This window comes from Macadamia integrifolia, unplaced genomic scaffold (assembly GCF_013358625.1).
Source record: "Macadamia integrifolia cultivar HAES 741 unplaced genomic scaffold, SCU_Mint_v3 scaffold1023, whole genome shotgun sequence".
Classification (NCBI taxonomy): domain Eukaryota; kingdom Viridiplantae; phylum Streptophyta; class Magnoliopsida; order Proteales; family Proteaceae; genus Macadamia; species Macadamia integrifolia.
The window spans coordinates 164140-181295 of NW_024868057.1; the positions used below are offsets into that span (position 1 = coordinate 164140).

General features: G+C 38.4%; 1 protein-coding gene across 6 annotated transcripts; it reads left to right on the forward strand.

Annotated features, from left to right (window-relative positions):
• The first annotated feature begins 2973 nt into the window (after positions 1–2973).
• LOC122062414 (phosphoinositide phospholipase C 2-like) lies at positions 2974–9476 on the forward strand. 6 transcript variants are annotated; one of them, XR_006134942.1, is made up of 9 exons: positions 2974–3473; positions 4547–4798; positions 5637–5786; positions 5879–6124; positions 6210–6448; positions 6992–7109; positions 7889–8041; positions 8120–8226; positions 9066–9082. XR_006134942.1 is itself a non-coding variant. In XM_042626035.1 (9 exons), exons 1-8 carry the CDS (start codon positions 3156–3158, stop codon positions 8193–8195), a joined length of 1539 nt encoding a protein of 512 aa, XP_042481969.1. In that variant the 5' UTR covers positions 2975–3155; the 3' UTR covers positions 8196–8226; positions 9066–9202. The 6 variants fall into 6 exon arrangements, 5 of the variants coding, with proteins under 5 accessions (XP_042481969.1, XP_042481965.1, XP_042481966.1 ...); XM_042626035.1 differs by having other exon boundaries at positions 2975–3473; positions 8133–8226; positions 9066–9202; XM_042626031.1 differs by having other exon boundaries at positions 2976–3473; positions 8140–8226; positions 9066–9476.
• Positions 9477–17156: the final 7680 nt, after the last annotated feature.

Below are 17156 nucleotides of genomic sequence, written 5' to 3' on the forward strand. Positions count from 1 at the left end.
TATACTGGGGAGGGGACATGATCAAGTGGGTGATAGTGTGGGTGTAGAGGTCGATGAGGGTATGAGTCTTAGGTAGGGAGTGGGTGAGGGCTGGGATTTTGGGAATGATGGGACGCGGTTGTGAAGGGAGTGAAAGCAGTGCGGGACAAATTCAGTGGATGGGAAAGACTCAAGGTGAGGGGGACAAGATAGGAAAGCTGGGAGCTTCTCAAGAATGAACACAAGAATGAATAGAGTAGATAACTAAATTCATCAAACTGAACATGTCTAACAATATAGATACACTTAGTTGCAATATCTATGCAACGATACCTAACATGAGAGTGACTATATCCTAGAAATACATAGGGAGAGGACCGAAAGTCCATTCGGTGAGATCGATATGATCAGAGATAGAGAAAAGAAAGAAAACCAAATATTTTAAATTAAATTAAATTAAATTAAATTAAAAATCCTATAATCAAGAGGGTGATGGTAAGAAATTTCAAAAAAGGAAATACCATGAGATATTTTGGAAGGTATGCAGTTGATTAGATATACTGCAGTGTCAAAAGCAAAATATCAATACTATTGAGGGATTGAGCTATGGACCAAGAGGGGAGCTCAGTCTCAAAGATTTGACGATGACACTGCTCAAAAGAGTTTTGTTACTTTGAATGTGGGGCCAAGAGAGATGATGGGAAATACCATTTTTGAAGAAAAAAAAAGATTAAGGGTGCCTCACCACTCCAATCGGTTTGAATTACTTTAATTTTTATGGGACAATTGTCTCTTATAAGAGTTTGAAATTTTAAAAAAATGGAGAAAGCCTCAAAATTGTAAACCATAGGAAAAAACCATAAGTATTTTGTGTTGTCATCCAAAAGAAAATAAAATAGCAATATCTATTAACGGAAGAAATTGGGGCAGGCCCCCATACATCACTAAAATACAATCTAAAGGTGATGTACTATAAGACAGAGCGATGTAGTGATGAAATGATTCGATGATATGTTTGGAGATAGCTGGTGGTGTTCAGTACGTGGCCATAAGATGGGCAGTAAAAAGGCTAGCAGATTGAAATATGGGAAAGAGAGAGAAGGCAAAGTGACACCAAACGAATCTGATAAATGCAGTGGACGTGCGAGAAGGTAGCTAAAGAAAATTTCAGTTGAGAAAGTAGCATATTATGTTATTCTGGATTTTTAACCAATAAACAACCGCTAGGTACTCAGGCAGAGGCCGAGCGGACCTGACCGAAGATCCTTACCTCGGTTGGGGGCTTAGGCCAAGGCCGAGCGAACTTGACCAAAGGTCATTACCTCGGTTGGGGGCTCAGGCAAAGGCCGAGTGGATTTGACCGAGGGTCCTTACCTCGGTTGGGGGCTCAAGTCAGGCCCGAACATACCTGACCGAAGGTCCCATCGCAAGCAAAACTAAAGCCGGAGCCGAAGGAATAAGGCCTAAGGGACGCATGAATGAGAGAAAATCACAAAAAACTTGATTACTCCCACAGGAAGAACCTCCTGATGGGAGTAAAGGGGGCTACTGATACGGCCAAATTGATTGCCCAGTAAGGTAAGAACATGTGGTATCTAAGGAAATGACACATGCCGCCCACCTGATAGAGGCTGCAAGGATTCTGACCACGCCAACCGTGTGAAGAGAATATTCCCCACGAAGGGGATAAGACGTATCCGGGTAGGACTCGAAAAGGAAAGGAGGTGGACCTGAGGAGGACTCTTCTAAGAAAAAGAGAAACCCTAAACCCTAAGGACTATAAGAGAGGGCCCGAGAGGAAGAAAAGAGGTAAGTAAATAGGCCCACACCATTACTCCTATGAAAAACTATGCAACCGATCTCTAACTTGGGCATCGGAGGACTAATCCCAGACAAACCTCCGGGCCTCTGCCTTTTGTACTTGTGTAGGATTAGCTCATATGAATTTTTGACAGCAACACTAACCAAACTGGATGCTTCTCAGTTCACATAAAGTTGGTTCTCTCTCTCTCATTAGCTTTTCTTATTCAAATTCTTCACAATGTGTTATATAATTTCTGTCCATTCTTTTTCTTTGCTAACCAACCTGGATGCTTCTCAGATAATGTTGGTTGGCAGCCATTCTTCCTAGATAAAGTGTTCTAATTTATGCCTCAAGTGATAGGTTGTGCAGGAGTGTGAACTTCTTGCCCACTTTGCTCCCCCTTTCAAGCCCCATCCGAGCCAACCCATCTTTCTTTTTTCACTAAATGATCAGCAAAAGTATATAAATATAATAATAAAATATATTAATATGATATGGATGCGGGGTACCTCGAAAATAGATCAGATACTTGTATGATAATTAATATTTAACATTCAACATTTGTCTTTTTTTTTACTTTTAAATATATTAATTTTTATCTTTATAATAATAAAATGATAGACAGGTATTAGATATTTATTCGCACCACCGAATAATAGTACAAACAGTAAATCCTGTCACAGGTATCTCAATTGAAACTAGACAAATTCTATAGTCGACAGGATCCGGCTTCCACTTTAAATGCTTCTACAAAAAAAACGACTTTAATTAATGCTTGGTGTCACGAGGCCCCACGTGTATTTGTTTTCTCTTATAAAGTCACGAGGCCCACGTGTAAATGCCATCATTATCCAGTGCTTCACATTTGGAATACGACGGTGAATCATTGTGGTCTCAAAACATTATCCTGATCCGAGAGTGAGCATTCTTATCGGCTAGTGACACAATCATTACTGCTAGAGTAGACAATGGCAACTGGGCGTATCCATTGTTGATCCTCCCTCCCCCAACGTATTTACGGTTGACGTCATCGTCGATGACGTTTCATATCATCATTATTGATAGAAGCATCACTGGGCCCCATTTTCCACTTTCACTAACAGAGCAGTTTTTTGGCTTTTTGAAAAAAAATCCCCTGCGAGACTGCGACAGGTGAATAAGAAACAAGAGACTCGAGATTAGGGTGTAAGTTTCTGGTCCAAATTCACCCGACTCGAGAGTCGAGACCCGACCTTAGCTTACTTTCTGCAACTACGTCTGTATTGTCCTCTCTAGTGCTCTAAGTCCCCTCACTGCTCTGCTGTTGCTACTTACTCTCTCTCTCTCTCTCTCTCTCTCTCTCTCTGCTTCTCTCTTCTGCTGCCTGTGAAAGATGTCGAAGCAGACTTATAGAATCTGCCTTTGCTTCCGGCGTAGATACTGGCTCAAACTAGCAGAAGCTCCGCCGGAGATCAAGTCTCTCTTCGAAAGTTACTCTGAAAATGGTGTTATGAGCGTGGATCACCTTCATAGATTCCTCATTGAGGTCCAGGGAGAAGATAAGGCCACCAAGGAGGAAGCACAAGCCATTATCGATACAATGAAAGAATCCATGCACCTCAATATCTTCCACCGTAAGGGCCTCAATCTGGAAGCCTTCTTCCGCTATCTTTTTGGAGACCTTAATCCTCCTCTCTCGCCTTCCCTTGGGGTAATTTTACTATCTCATCTATTTGATTAGTTTACAGTGGATGATATCACATTTTCAATTCTCATCTCTGCTGATAAAACCTGTATTAGAAGGAAATTTGATTGTTTATCTTTGAGCTTAACTGACTTCCATTACTTACCCTACTGAACTCCTCTATATATGATTTTTCTCATGTTTATGAAGTTTATAAATAAATTGTTTCTGCAGTATTACTCACACTATATATATAAAGCTTATTGGTGGTAAAAACAAAGCAACCCAGTGCACGAGGCTCCCGCGACTCCAGGATCTGGGAGGGGCAAGTGTACGCAGCCTTACCCCCTGCTTCGCATAAGAGACTGGTTCCAAGTTTTGAACCTGGAAACAGGCTGTCAGACCCATCCTGAAAATTAAGAAAGAAATCATGGGCTAGGAATCACTCTGCCCTGTTCTAAAAAATTTCATCTCTGTTCCTTCCTTGATATTCTCTACATCAGAGTTCAAACTCTTGTTGGTGTAATCAACTTCATTTGTCAACAACTATATGTCCTAAATATTTGGAACTTGTGATTCAAAGGATCAACATAAACACTTAGTCACGATTATAGTAGGTTACACAATTATGCCCTTTTTACCATACAAAAAAAAAGGTGTACCCAGTGCACAAGGCTCCCGCATGAGAGGTGTCCGGGGTTGGGGTGGGGCGAGAACTATGCAGCCTTATCTCAAGAATGTCGAGAGGCTGTTTCGACTGCTTGACACCAGGTCACAACATTCTACCTTACAACTATGCCATTTTTACAATGAAGAAGAATTTTAGCATCTTGTAATTCCATATATTGATTAAATTCTTTAGAATGTCACTGAAATTTTTCTTGCATCGTTATACCTTTAAGGAAGAGGAGTGTAGCTTCTCCTCCTTCAGTTGGAAATCATAAAAAATTTCTCAAACCAGGCATAACCTCAATGCACTAAATTATTGTATTGAACTTCTCTTGTGCTGTTTATATGACAAATGTGGATTTACTAGTTAAAAGAAATGGCTTCAACAAGGGGGACCTCTGCCCTTTCGTACTGACAGGCTTCTGTTCCAGGTGCACCATGATATGACGGCTCCACTGTCTCATTATTTTATATATACAGGGCATAATTCCTATATAACTGGGAATCAACTTAGCAGTGATTGTAGTGATGTCCCTATTATGAATGCACTACATAGAGGTGTAAGAGTAATTGAGCTGGATATGTGGCCAAACTCCACAAAAGATGGTGTTGATGTTCTTCATGGAAGGTATGGATTTGATGTGCAGGCCAATTCGTCTCTGGGCAACTCTTCCAAATTAAAGGTTTGAGTTCATTGGGATGGTTTTTCTTTCTAGAAAATAAATCTTCCTTTTGCACTCTCGTGCTTCACATTGACTACCTTTCCTATCTCTTAAACCACTGGTGTAGTGATGTCCCCATTTTGAAACAATTCATGTAAAAAATCTGTTCATAAAGATTCCTTTTTTGTGAAGATACCATTTTCTCATTTATTTTCAACATCTACTGCCCTGTACAGTTGTACTTGAGCCTCCAGAAGAATACTTGGATATAAAATACAAAAAAGCTTCCCAGAAACAACCCGATGAAAACAAGCACATCTCAAAAGAATCATTACCTCTTATGTATGAAAGATCTTGAAATATTCATAGATCATCCCATTTGTCTGTTTATTATTGTACAAGGATTTTAGACAAAACTATTCTAATTTTCAAGGATTTTGCTGCTTCAACTCTGGCTGGTCTATACCCTGAGTCAGTTAGTCAGCCAACCAGAATTTTGAAAACGTGTTTTTTTTTCTGGTCTAAGCTAGACTCAAAAATTTTAATTCACGGTTGCAAGGGAGGTCCGTTTGATATCCAAAAACCGATCAGCAACATTCAGACTGGTGGCTACTTGTCCCTATTTTCCCCTGTATCAAGCATTCTGTCAAACAGAGAGCACATTCTTTTTTTTTTTTTCAGATGATGCATTAAATTGGTCAATGGTTTCAGAATTTTCTCCATGCTATTTGTATTGACTACTGAATGGTTTCTCTCTTCTAAATTAGTTTGACAATCTCTGTATCTTCTGCAAAACTACTGTTTACTATCATTTTAAGGCATTTTGTACTGTTTTCTCTTTGTTTCTATATAAAAACAGTTTTATGCATGTAGGACTCTAACAACTCCTGTAGAACTCATCAAGTGTCTGAGGTCTATCAAGGAGCACGCATTTTCTGCATCATCACATCCAGTTGTATTAACTCTAGAAGATCACCTTACTCCAGATCTTCAGGCAAAAGTAGCTGAGGTAAAGATCAATTTAATCTATGTATTATGGTCACATTATGGTTTTCAGTTACTATCATATATTCATATAGCTGGAAATAAATTTCTTTGTAGATGGTCATAGAAACATTCGGAGATTTGCTGTATATTTCTGAGCCAGAAGGCTTAAAGGAATTCCCTTCACCAGCGTCACTGATGAAGCGACTCATTATTTCTACTAAACCACCAAAAGAATACCTTGAAACTAAGACTATTGAGGAAAAAGAAAATGAATCGCAGAAGGGGAAGGTATCAGCTGATGAAAAATCTTGGGGGAAGGAAGTTCCAGACCTGAAATCTTCACTTGAAGCTGCCGACAAGGTGTTTGGAGAAATATCTTGTTTTACTTCGATGTTGATTTAATTAAAAGGCTTTAAACTCATGATGTCACCTTACCATTTGCCAGCAGGAAGAAACAGATGAGGGAGAAGACCATCTGGATGAAGAAGATCTTGATGATGGAGATTCCAAGACACAGCAGATTTCAGCACCTGAGTATAAGCGTATAATTGCTATTCATGCTGGGAAAGGGAAGGGTGGACTTGGTGATTGGCTAAGGGTGGATCCGAATAAAGTTAGACGTCTTAGCTTGAGTGAACAAGAACTTGAAAAGGCGATCAAAAATCATGGAACTGAGGTCATCAGGTAAAATTCTGCAAGTCAGGTAGATCTTGTCTTCATATTCATGTTTTTGGCTATGTAGAATTAAACTGCATGCTCATATTTTGAGTAGTAAAGACACCTTAGTTGTGGAACTTGTCCAAGGATGTGAGACACCTATAAATTCCAATTTTCTACCAGCACCACAATTGGCTGGTGCTGTGCAGGTCCAAGGATCCTAGAAATTAACAATTGACCCAATTACTTCTGATTGTTTTGTCCAACAAATTCTTTTTTATTGTTCGGAATGCCACTTCTAATGGTTGTAAAAAGGGTTCACCAGATCCATGGTTAACATCTTCGGATCTGGTGCATGTTTGGCGTTTGAAGTCTTCCAGGTTGATGTTACCATCTCCTTGCATGTACCATGCGCTATTATGCTGAAGCCAACTTATGCTCTACCCTTTGAAGTTTTCTAGATTGGATCTTGATCTTATTTGATTTTCATTGCAAATCATGTGTTAACTGATAAAAGTGCAGTTTTTATGTTTATGCAACTTAAGCGTTGCAGTGACTGGCTTGTTCTAGGTTCACCCAGCGGAATTTGCTTAGAGTATTCCCAAAGGTTACTCGTGTTGATTCATCAAATTACAATCCACTAATTGGGTGGATATATGGAGCTCAAATGGTTGCTTTTAATATGCAGGTTAGACTTTTTAAAACTATTTTTAATTTTATATTTTGACATGCTATGCTATTAGATAATATTATGCACACTCCTAAAGTTGATTCCTGGCTAGTCTCCTGAGATTATGTTAAATATTGGGGAAATATTAGATGTACAAAGAGTTCCATGTGGTATTGCATAATACAATTTCCTGTTTGTCAGTTGTTATGGCCTACAAGTCCTTTCGCTTTTGTCTGATTAATTTTAAATGTGATGGATTCTTGGGATAATAGGATTTCAGCGTTTGATTGATTCTGGTCATTGTGAAAAAATTCTAAGCTAGGATGCAAATTAACAAAATCTAAGCTGCAAAATCCCTCCCCACCGTGCCCCCTCCCCCCAAGGGAAATGGGAAAATAAACAAAGTGAACAGAGCTGCTTGAAGTAGAAATATCTGTTACCTGGACACTTTGAAAATGACACTTGAATGTTGAGATTAAGAATGATACTGTGACTCAATCCCAGGAAAACCCCTAAACAGTAAGGTAAAAGAAAAAGGAAACTTCCCCCCTTTGCGCCTTGGCTGATAAAATGAGTTTCAATAGACAACCCCTCCCCCCACCAACACCCCCCACCCCCAAAAAAAAGAAAAAAACCAAAAAAGGAACAAGGAAAAAGATAACAACAATCTCCTGGATTGAAATAAGAGAATCTTTGTCTGTTGTTCATCGATATCTTCCATTGGTTTCAACCAGGATAAATGATTGGTGATAAATTTGCCTGTGCTTAATTACCATTGTGTGGGTTTTCTTTCACAGGGATATGGCAAGTCACTCTGGTTGATGCATGGAATGTTCAGAGCCAATGGAGGGTGTGGTTATGTTAAAAAGCCGGATTTTCTATTAAACGTTGGTCCATTTAATGAGGTATTTAATCCTGAAGAATGTTTGACAACTAAGAAAACCTTGAAGGTGAGTGAAACTTGCTTGAGCTTCTGACTTTGGCTCCCTTATGCTCTCCCGCTGAACTGACCTGATTTAACTTTTAAGGGTTAATTGTTAGAAAACAGGTGAAAGTGTATATGGGAGAAGGATGGTATTTGGATTTTCATCACACACATTTTGATATATGTTCCCCTCCGGACTTCTATACCAAGGTAAGATCATGTAAAGTGGTTTTGTTAGAAACTTGCATCTTTTGAAACCCTGCACACTTTTCTCAGCAGAATGCCCGTTCTATTTTCTCTTCACGACCTCCCATCTAGTATTTGGATTTTGGATGTGTTTTCTCATAATGTTACCCCTCCAATCCTTTATCAATCCTAATTTATGTATGGCCTTTTTCCTGAATCCTATAACACAGGATTAGGGTTTTCATTGTTGTCCTGTATTAGCCCCTGCTCTGACCCTTTTCTCTATCTTTCCCACAAAGTTTTGACTCTTATTTCTCATTAATGAAGACAGTGCTTCTGTCATTTTCAATTTAAGATGCTATTGGACCAGATTTGCTGGTGACTTAAGTTTTATTGTTTATATATTTTTTGATCGATTGATTGATTTATAATTATTTTTACATGGTTCAGAACTTGCTTGCTGATTTATTTGTTTGATTTCGTCCATTAGTTTTTAGTGGTTAAATTCTATGCTGGATCATTACATAGCAGAGTAATAATACTTCTTTTATTCCCAGGAGGGAGATTAGGCATTATTACTGGTGATTTAGAAATGAGATTGACACTTAAAACATGGCTTTAGGGTGCCCAATGTGTTTGGCATCTCTGAAAGGACAGAATTCATAGTGTTGTCGCATGATTAGGCCTTGTCTATGAGTGTGAGTGCAAACTCAAAACATGTTTTACTTATACGAGAAAAGGGTACATATAGCTCAAGCATGTTTGCTAATGGTTATAAATTTTTACTCAAATGAACTGCCAAACTAGTTTCCTTTGTGAAGATAAACACGGAAGATTATAGGTGGCTAATCATCTGCCTACAGGTTGGAATTGCTGGGGTCCGAGCTGATACAGCAATGAAGGAGACGAGAACAATTGAGGACGATTGGACACCAATTTGGGATGAGGACTTCGAATTCCCCTTGACTGTTCCAGAGCTGGCTTTGCTTCAGATTGAAGTGCATGAGTCTGACATGTCTGGGAAAGATGATTTTGGAGGCCAGACATGTTTGCCAGTGTCAGAGTTGAGGACAGGGATCCGAGCAGTGCCACTGCATGACAGCATGGGAGAGAAGTACAACAATGTAAAGCTTCTTATGCGTTTTGAGTTTGCTTGAGATCTCTCTGAGATGTTTTTAATGGTTGGGTGTCTCGCTTGATAATCCCATGACCATACTCTTGCTGTGTATGTATTATATATTAATCAAAATTGTTCCTTGGTTGCTCTAGTTCCATCCTAATCTACTGGATGCCAAGTTTCCTGCTTCCTAGTACTATTTGGTCCAAATTAGATTCAATTAATGACTAAGCTTTGGAGAGGGGAAGGGAAGCATCAACATAGATGGAGTTCTATGTCCTGGAAGGCTTTATGTAAACCAAAGTCTATGGGTTGTCTTGTTTAATAATAAAGCTTTGCTTCTTAATCTGGCTTTGCGTCTGCCCAAAAGACCTGACCACATTGGGGCTCGGCTTCTTAAAGGTAAATACTTCCCTAATTGTAATTTTTCTATAAATCCTAAGAAAAGCTCTGTAATTTGGATTGATATAGGTAAAGTTTTTACTGAAGAAGATGATTTGTTGGTGAGTTAGGGATGAATCTAGTATATCAATGTGAGATGATCTTTGGATCCCCAAGGTAATTGATTTTGAATTTCTAATAATATATGTTAGATCAAACACCAAGAAATACGAAAAAATAAATAAATAAAGAGACAATAGATCCTCCCGACACAGAGATTTAACGAGGTTCACACACCAGGGTGGTGTGCTATGTCCTCGGGCGAAGAAGATGTTTCACTATGCAGAAGAGAGATTACACTCAAGCAACGATAAGAAAACTCGTCCTGAAATCCTAGCTCGAAAAACCCCCAAAATATAATGATTTTTTCAACAAACAACAATACATTATATATATATTCCCAAGTCGCGGGTCAACCCATTGGTCACGGTCGATCCAGTCAAACCATTGGCCCATCCCGGAGCCCATCACTGATCTCAGAAAACTTCTCATTCAGGTCGCCACCAAAATATGTCGGAGTTGGTCAATCTTCAAAACGGGTCAAGAATTCGAGACAAACTTTACAATATCTTGATTAGCCCTTCCTATTTAATGGTGAATAACTTATTGTGAATGAAAAATGGAATAACGATCTATTGCAATCCCTCTTTCCAGCTAACATTGCTGCATCTATTTTGTATATCCTTTATGCTCTACGCCATTATATGATGTGTGGTTTTGCCCTCTAAGTAAGACAGGTAACCCTTTCTACTAGAATTTCCACTAAATAGATTGTTAAATTTCATGATAAGATGTCTTCATCTTCTACCCCGGCTAGGTTCTAGAGTTTTATTTGGCATCTGAAAATGCATCCAAAATTTTAGGTTTTTTAGTAGGTAGTTATGGTTGGTGCTTTGAATACTAAAGGCAAACTTTCGGTACAATCTCACCATTTTGTGGGTTGTGTAATAAAAATAAATAAATGGCATGTGTTTCTATCTTCTTTTTTTGTGAGTTTCTATCTTGTGACTATGCTAAAAATTTGGAACCTTGAACAAACTGCCGGTAATAAGCCGGAGGAAGGTGAGGATGACGTCAAGTCATCATACCTCTCATGCCCTGAGTGACACACGTGCTACAATGGACAGGACAAAAGGTCACAATCCTTGTCAACCACCATACTGTAGCTCCTCACCAAATCTCCACTTTTAACACTTAGGGCAACACAACACATGAGTAGTTCGCTCCGGGACCCCACCCTCTCGAGAGCAGGATGCCAGTTGAGATGGAGCTGGGAGCCAACCTATATTTTCCTGGGGGTTGCCTTACCCCAAAAGGCTGGACCATAGGATTTTATGGAACGTAATAAAAGCAGTCGGGAAAAAAATAGAGAGCAGTCAGATGTTAATTTGAATGTGCAACCGTAGTTGAATGCTTTTGCAGAGCATCAGCAGTCTGGGAAGAAAGCAGTGTTAATATATCCGATGATGTTTGTTGGTTTCATTATTTCTTTTCAATCCCTTATTTTCCTTTCCACTGATGCATATTTCCTGCTACAGAGGGGGTAAAAAAACTCAGAAAAGAAACTTAAATCATATGTACGGACTCTGGTCTGATGCCTGCTGATAAGCCAATGTTCAAAATCAAGGTAGAGCAGCCAGTGGTGGCCTTGACCATATAGTAGATAGAGCACCTCCTGGATGAACCAAAGCCAAAATATTTTTACAAGTCATCCTACATTGTATTCTTAATGTAAATATGTTTCATGTGCCACAGATTACAAAATTTTCATCCTCAAAAAACTTTGCATGCTGTACATCATTGAAAGTGACAAATGTGCAACTATTTAGCAATATTATGAAGTCATGGGAAATGAAATAGAATTTTGTTAAAAAAATTTCAGGCCACTTCATAATTTGGTAGTTCTCTGATATTGGATAAGATCCTCTGCTCATGCCCATTCCTATTATGGATTTAATACTCTATTACCTTACTTTCATTGGTGATGCTGGGGTCTCTTTGTTGGGCAATTCTGAGCTTCAGCAGGAAGTTTAGGACCAACTTTTATATATATTTTCTTCCTTCATCTCTCTCTAATACTCTCATCTTTTCCTGCAATAATCACATTTTCAAATGAATAACTAGAATTAACCCCAAGAGGTAGCTGAGTTGGCAAGGGACCTTCGCCTCAGGAAATATGTGGTTCTAAGTTCGACTCGTCTTATGTCCTTGGGGCCACTCACATGGGGTGTTTAATGTTCTTCACTACTTTCAGTGAAAATTGAATGGTTCTTATTTTTTAACTAAAAATAAAATGAATAACTAGAATTTCATTCAAAAAATGATGAAAAACTATAAAACTAACACAAAATTAAAGGGTGCCCATGACAACATTTGTAATGACTACATAAAATAAAATACTAATGAAGTAACAAACATGCTACAAGGAAAATGGCCTGACTGCAATGCACTGTTGGTCTAATATCAGTTTCTTTCGCCAAATCATCCTATCTTGTTGGTGGATCTTGGCAAAACTGGAATGAGGAGTTCAAAGAGAACAACAATTCAATTTCTGTTGGTTGAGGCTTCTTCTCTTTTTCCATTTCTCCTCTGTTGTTTATATGATACTATAGATATATAAACATCTCATTAGTTACACTTACATTAGCCTAGAATTCAGTTCCACACAAATCACTGGGTGAGTGCATGAAGTAGTAGCCAAGTCAACTCCTTGGCAAGCCCATGCATTTCAGAAATACTTCCCTATATCACTATAAGGTTGGGTCAGTCAAATTAGCAGAGGATAGATGATAAAGTTGACATATTTATACTATTACTTGAGTAATATTTTCAAAATAATCCCTCAGATGAAGGAAAAAGTCATATTTCAAGCTGCAACATGAATAGCTGCCTAGTAAAGTTACACTCCTGACATTATATATTGTTTAAGAAGAAAGTGAAAAGTTGGGTTGATGTTGTTTAGTCATGGTGCAGGACATTGAGAACTTTCCTCATGGAAGCTTGGTTCGATGTTGTCTAGTGGTATGTTTTCTTGCATTTGTTATCAGTTTTATAAAAATAAAAATTAAAAAATTAAAAATTCTTGTTTGTTCCATTCTCCACATTCTTTCTACAGACAATCGGCCAGAGATTGTGGAATTTTGCAAGAAAGGTGGTCTTGTTCTCCTTGCAGATGAGGTGGGTAGCTACAATGTTCTTCAAGTCCTTACATCTATACCTTATATCAAACAATTCCTTGAAACTCAAACGCCAGTTGTTGTCTTGCTGGCTTTAATGGATGAGCCAATTATTTGCTTGGTCGCCACCTTCTAGAAATTATAGTTTGACATTGTTCTTGTAGTTCGGAATTATACAAGTTTAAATCAGCTGAGTTCCTAATCAAGAAACATATTTTTTACTTCAATGGTCATTAACGCATGTATTCTGGACTAACCAATTTTCACAGGGATACCAAGAAAATTTTTATTTTGCAGACAAGAAGTTTCACTCAATGAAGAAAATTTTTAAGTCAATGCGGGTATGTTGAGGAGGACATCCCTTTAGTATCCTTTTAGTCAGTTTCTTACGGTTTGTATTTCTTAGTCAGTGATAGTATAGATGCTTTGGGACCATATACTCGACATGGGCAGATTTTGGGCACTCCTATGATGGGTGACCTCTGATAGTCAATCTTTGTATCATTTTCATTTGAGTACATGAATTGCATTCATTTGCATAAGTTGTATTATTGAAGATGTTGGCATTCATAAAGAGAAATGTGGAGCCCTATTTCGTACTTCTTTGGTAGCCAAAGTTTGCTTAATGGTCGTTTTTATTTTCAGTCATAATTGCTCTCATTTGCTTTCTTGCATGAGTATCTTCAGCTCAAATTTGTAATGCACTTGAGGATACCTTAAGAGATGATGGTTTGAATCCATTATACCTCATTGAATGTTCGTATGTTTAATCATTTTATTCATTCAAATTCACAGGATATAGATTGGTCAATAAACGCTATCGACAAGCAGGTCATGTGACAAGTCGCAACAAAAAATAAATAAATAAATGGTGTTTATTACTTATTTTATTTTAATACGATCATAGAGGAGGTGTCACACCCCACCCTTCCTAGGATGACAGAGATGTGACTAGGATGCTTACCATCCTACAAGGCTGTCAGGATCTTTGAAACAGTTCATTACCCTCACAATCCACAATTAGAACCATACTAAATTAGATGCAGCGGAATAGTAAGATAAAATACCAATTGCATGTACTGGGGAAATCTAAGTGATAATTAAATACATATCTATGTTTATCTCCTCAAATTTCGTAATAATAATAATAATAATAATAATAATAATAATAATAATAATATTCCACAGGTATAATCATTCAAAATATAAAAAAATGTCAACGTGCAGTACAAATCCATAATTATGGTACACTGTAAGCACAGTCATCACAAGCACAACCCTCATCGTGCTCCTCAGCTTCTGGATTCCACCAGTCCCCACCATACTCAGCCATGGACTAGGAAGTGTCGCTACTCATCAGTACTCTCGTATCTACATCCATCATCATCTAAAAAAGGGCGCGCACATGGTGTGAGCTTCACAAGGCTCAGTGAGAGATGGGGTTCATGCAAGCAAACACATTTCATTCTATTATGCATATATGATGCAATTCATTTTATTATTATTCACCTAGCAAACAACTAAGTCTGGTATAATGCTACTGTAACACATTAGACAACATCTCTGGTCTCGAAAATCGCACATCAGTTACCCAGCAATACAAATCCAAGTTGCAGTTAGGAGCCTACCAGTCCCGAAATGTGCCCTTAGTCACCCAACAAACCCACGATAACCCCCTCTTGGTTCCATGATCATAGAATCATACATCGGTCACCAAGGCTCAGTCCCCTCCGGAAAAAATCACATTGTATCACGGAAGTGGTATCCCGAAAAATCCCCTCAAACCAACCACTATGGGTTATCCAACACCTAACCCTCTGTTGGCAAGGGGGCAAAGCATAGGGTAATTCATCCTAACCATTTATAATTTACATGTCCTTTCATAGTGATATAGTTAGTATAGCGAATACGATACTAGAATCATTCATCGGTCACACCGTAACCCATGTCCAAGCCTAGTTCTATCATACATGCAGTTAGTATGGTGAAAAAGATACCGGAATCGTACATCAGTCACACCACAACCCATGTCCAAACCTAGCTCTAATGCACACATAATACATAATAAATGTAATTAACATGGCGATCACAATACCGGAATTCCCTCGGCCACACTGAATCCCACCCATTCACAAAAAACAGTTTCATATACAAGCATTTGAAATAATTAACAATAAAGCATAAATGACATTATTAATTTAAAGAACATCAGTTCTATAATTCAAAAAACTCCAAAAGAAGTCAGACCACCCACTCACCTTGTCTGTTGACTATATGAAGAAATTTCCGGAGTCAACTATACAAATATGTCCTACTAGGACTCACCGATGATTGTCTATTTTCTAATTACAATTGTAATGGGTGTTAAAATGTGTCTTAAGAAGTCCCTAGAAGGTCCCTAAAATCCCCAAAACTGCCTTAAAAACATTTTAGTAGGGTCCACTAGTAGATGTCTGATCCACTTGGGGGATCAACTACTGACCCAAACAGAGATTATATTCCAACTTTATATCCTAAACAATCCACTGGTAGATGTGATCTACCAGTGGGATCAATCGGTGACACAAATAGAGATTGAATTTTGTTAAGTCATCCACATTTAGATGGGCATTGGTTGATGTTTGATCTTCCAATGGATCTATCGATGACAATGTCGAAAGTGTTATTCACTTCGGGGTTGAACTACCTTGGGTTCTATGGCCGTGTTTGGTTCCATGGAGTTTGTAGATGGTCTTTCCACCTTTCATTAGGATCTAGATGATCGAGCTTTCATCGAGCCAATCGGAGTTACATCAATTCTTGGATCAAAACCCTAAACCCAATATTGAGCTGGAAATATTCTCAGAGCTTGGGAAACACTGTTTAAGCTCGGGAAGAGTACGGGGGAGTGAAATACATACTACTCCATTGGTCCGGCCATGGGGATCCACCACTTTGACCTCATAAGGTGTATAAGTGGAGTAGGTGGGTCCCATGTTGTATGGGGACAAGAGTAGAAAGGTCACTTCTCATATAGCATGTCCCATAGGCAATTAATGCAATTTGGGACTGTCATATCCAACGGTTGATGTTCACCGGTAGATCATTGACCAACCAATGGGATCTACCGGTGGCCAATTCCTAATACTGTACTTAGTTATTTTTCAGCCCCTTTTGCCTACATCTAAGTTGGTGCCTAGGGATCTGTGCATGGTTATATGGGGAGCCTCACCATGCATACAAGGTCTGAACAAAGGGGTTCTGGTCACTTACCACTAGTAATTAGGAAGTTTGAAAATCTTTCAGTTATCTCTGCAACACTTGCACCACCACAAAGGCTCATCTCGTCCTTGCAAGCAATAGACTGAGGTTGTCCACAAGTTATCGATACTGACACTCTCCAGTGCATCACCTATTATAAAAAGTTCAAATTAGACCTGATGTAGATATAATTGTAATAGGAGGCAACAAAAGATCAATTCGGGTCAGCATTTGAAAGAGTTCCTCTTGTCGACATCTCGGCACTCATGGTATGTAGTGAAAAAAATAAACTCCAACAAATCGGGTCAAATTGGTTGCACTAAAAAATCTTTCGCTCTATGATTTAGAAAGTCAACTAGGATAATAGAAGAAACATCGTATGGTCCATTTGGGTCGGGCCATTTGGTTAATAATTGTTGTCGACACGATGGTTCTTATGACAAGTAGCATAGAGAAATCACATTGTTACCTTTAATACGTTGGTGTTTGTTATTTATTTGATTTTAATGATATCATGGAGGAAGCAATGTAAGATACATTAAGGTCAGCATTTAGATCAATTCCCCTAATCGACTTGTTATCATTTGTGACAAATAGCATAAAAAAAATCCAATGAACCCTGCCAAATTGTTTGCACTAAAAAACAAATGGTTTTTAGTTGTTTAAAAAGTCAACCAACACAATAGCAGAGGCATCATATGAACCACTCTGATCAAGGCATTTGGTCAGTAAACCTTGTTAACACGGTGGTTCATTTGGCAAGTGGGCCCAAAGAAAAGAAGAAGAAAAAAATCTATTGGTTTTTCTTAGTTTATTAGTTAGATCATAAAGGAGGCATTATAAAATCCATTCAGGTCAACAATTGGATCAGTGGAGAGAAAATCTGACAAAATAACCCAATTTCACCAAAACCTCTATTATTTAACTTAATTTACAATACAGTCTATTATTTAACTTATTTTGGTGAGGCATGGGATATC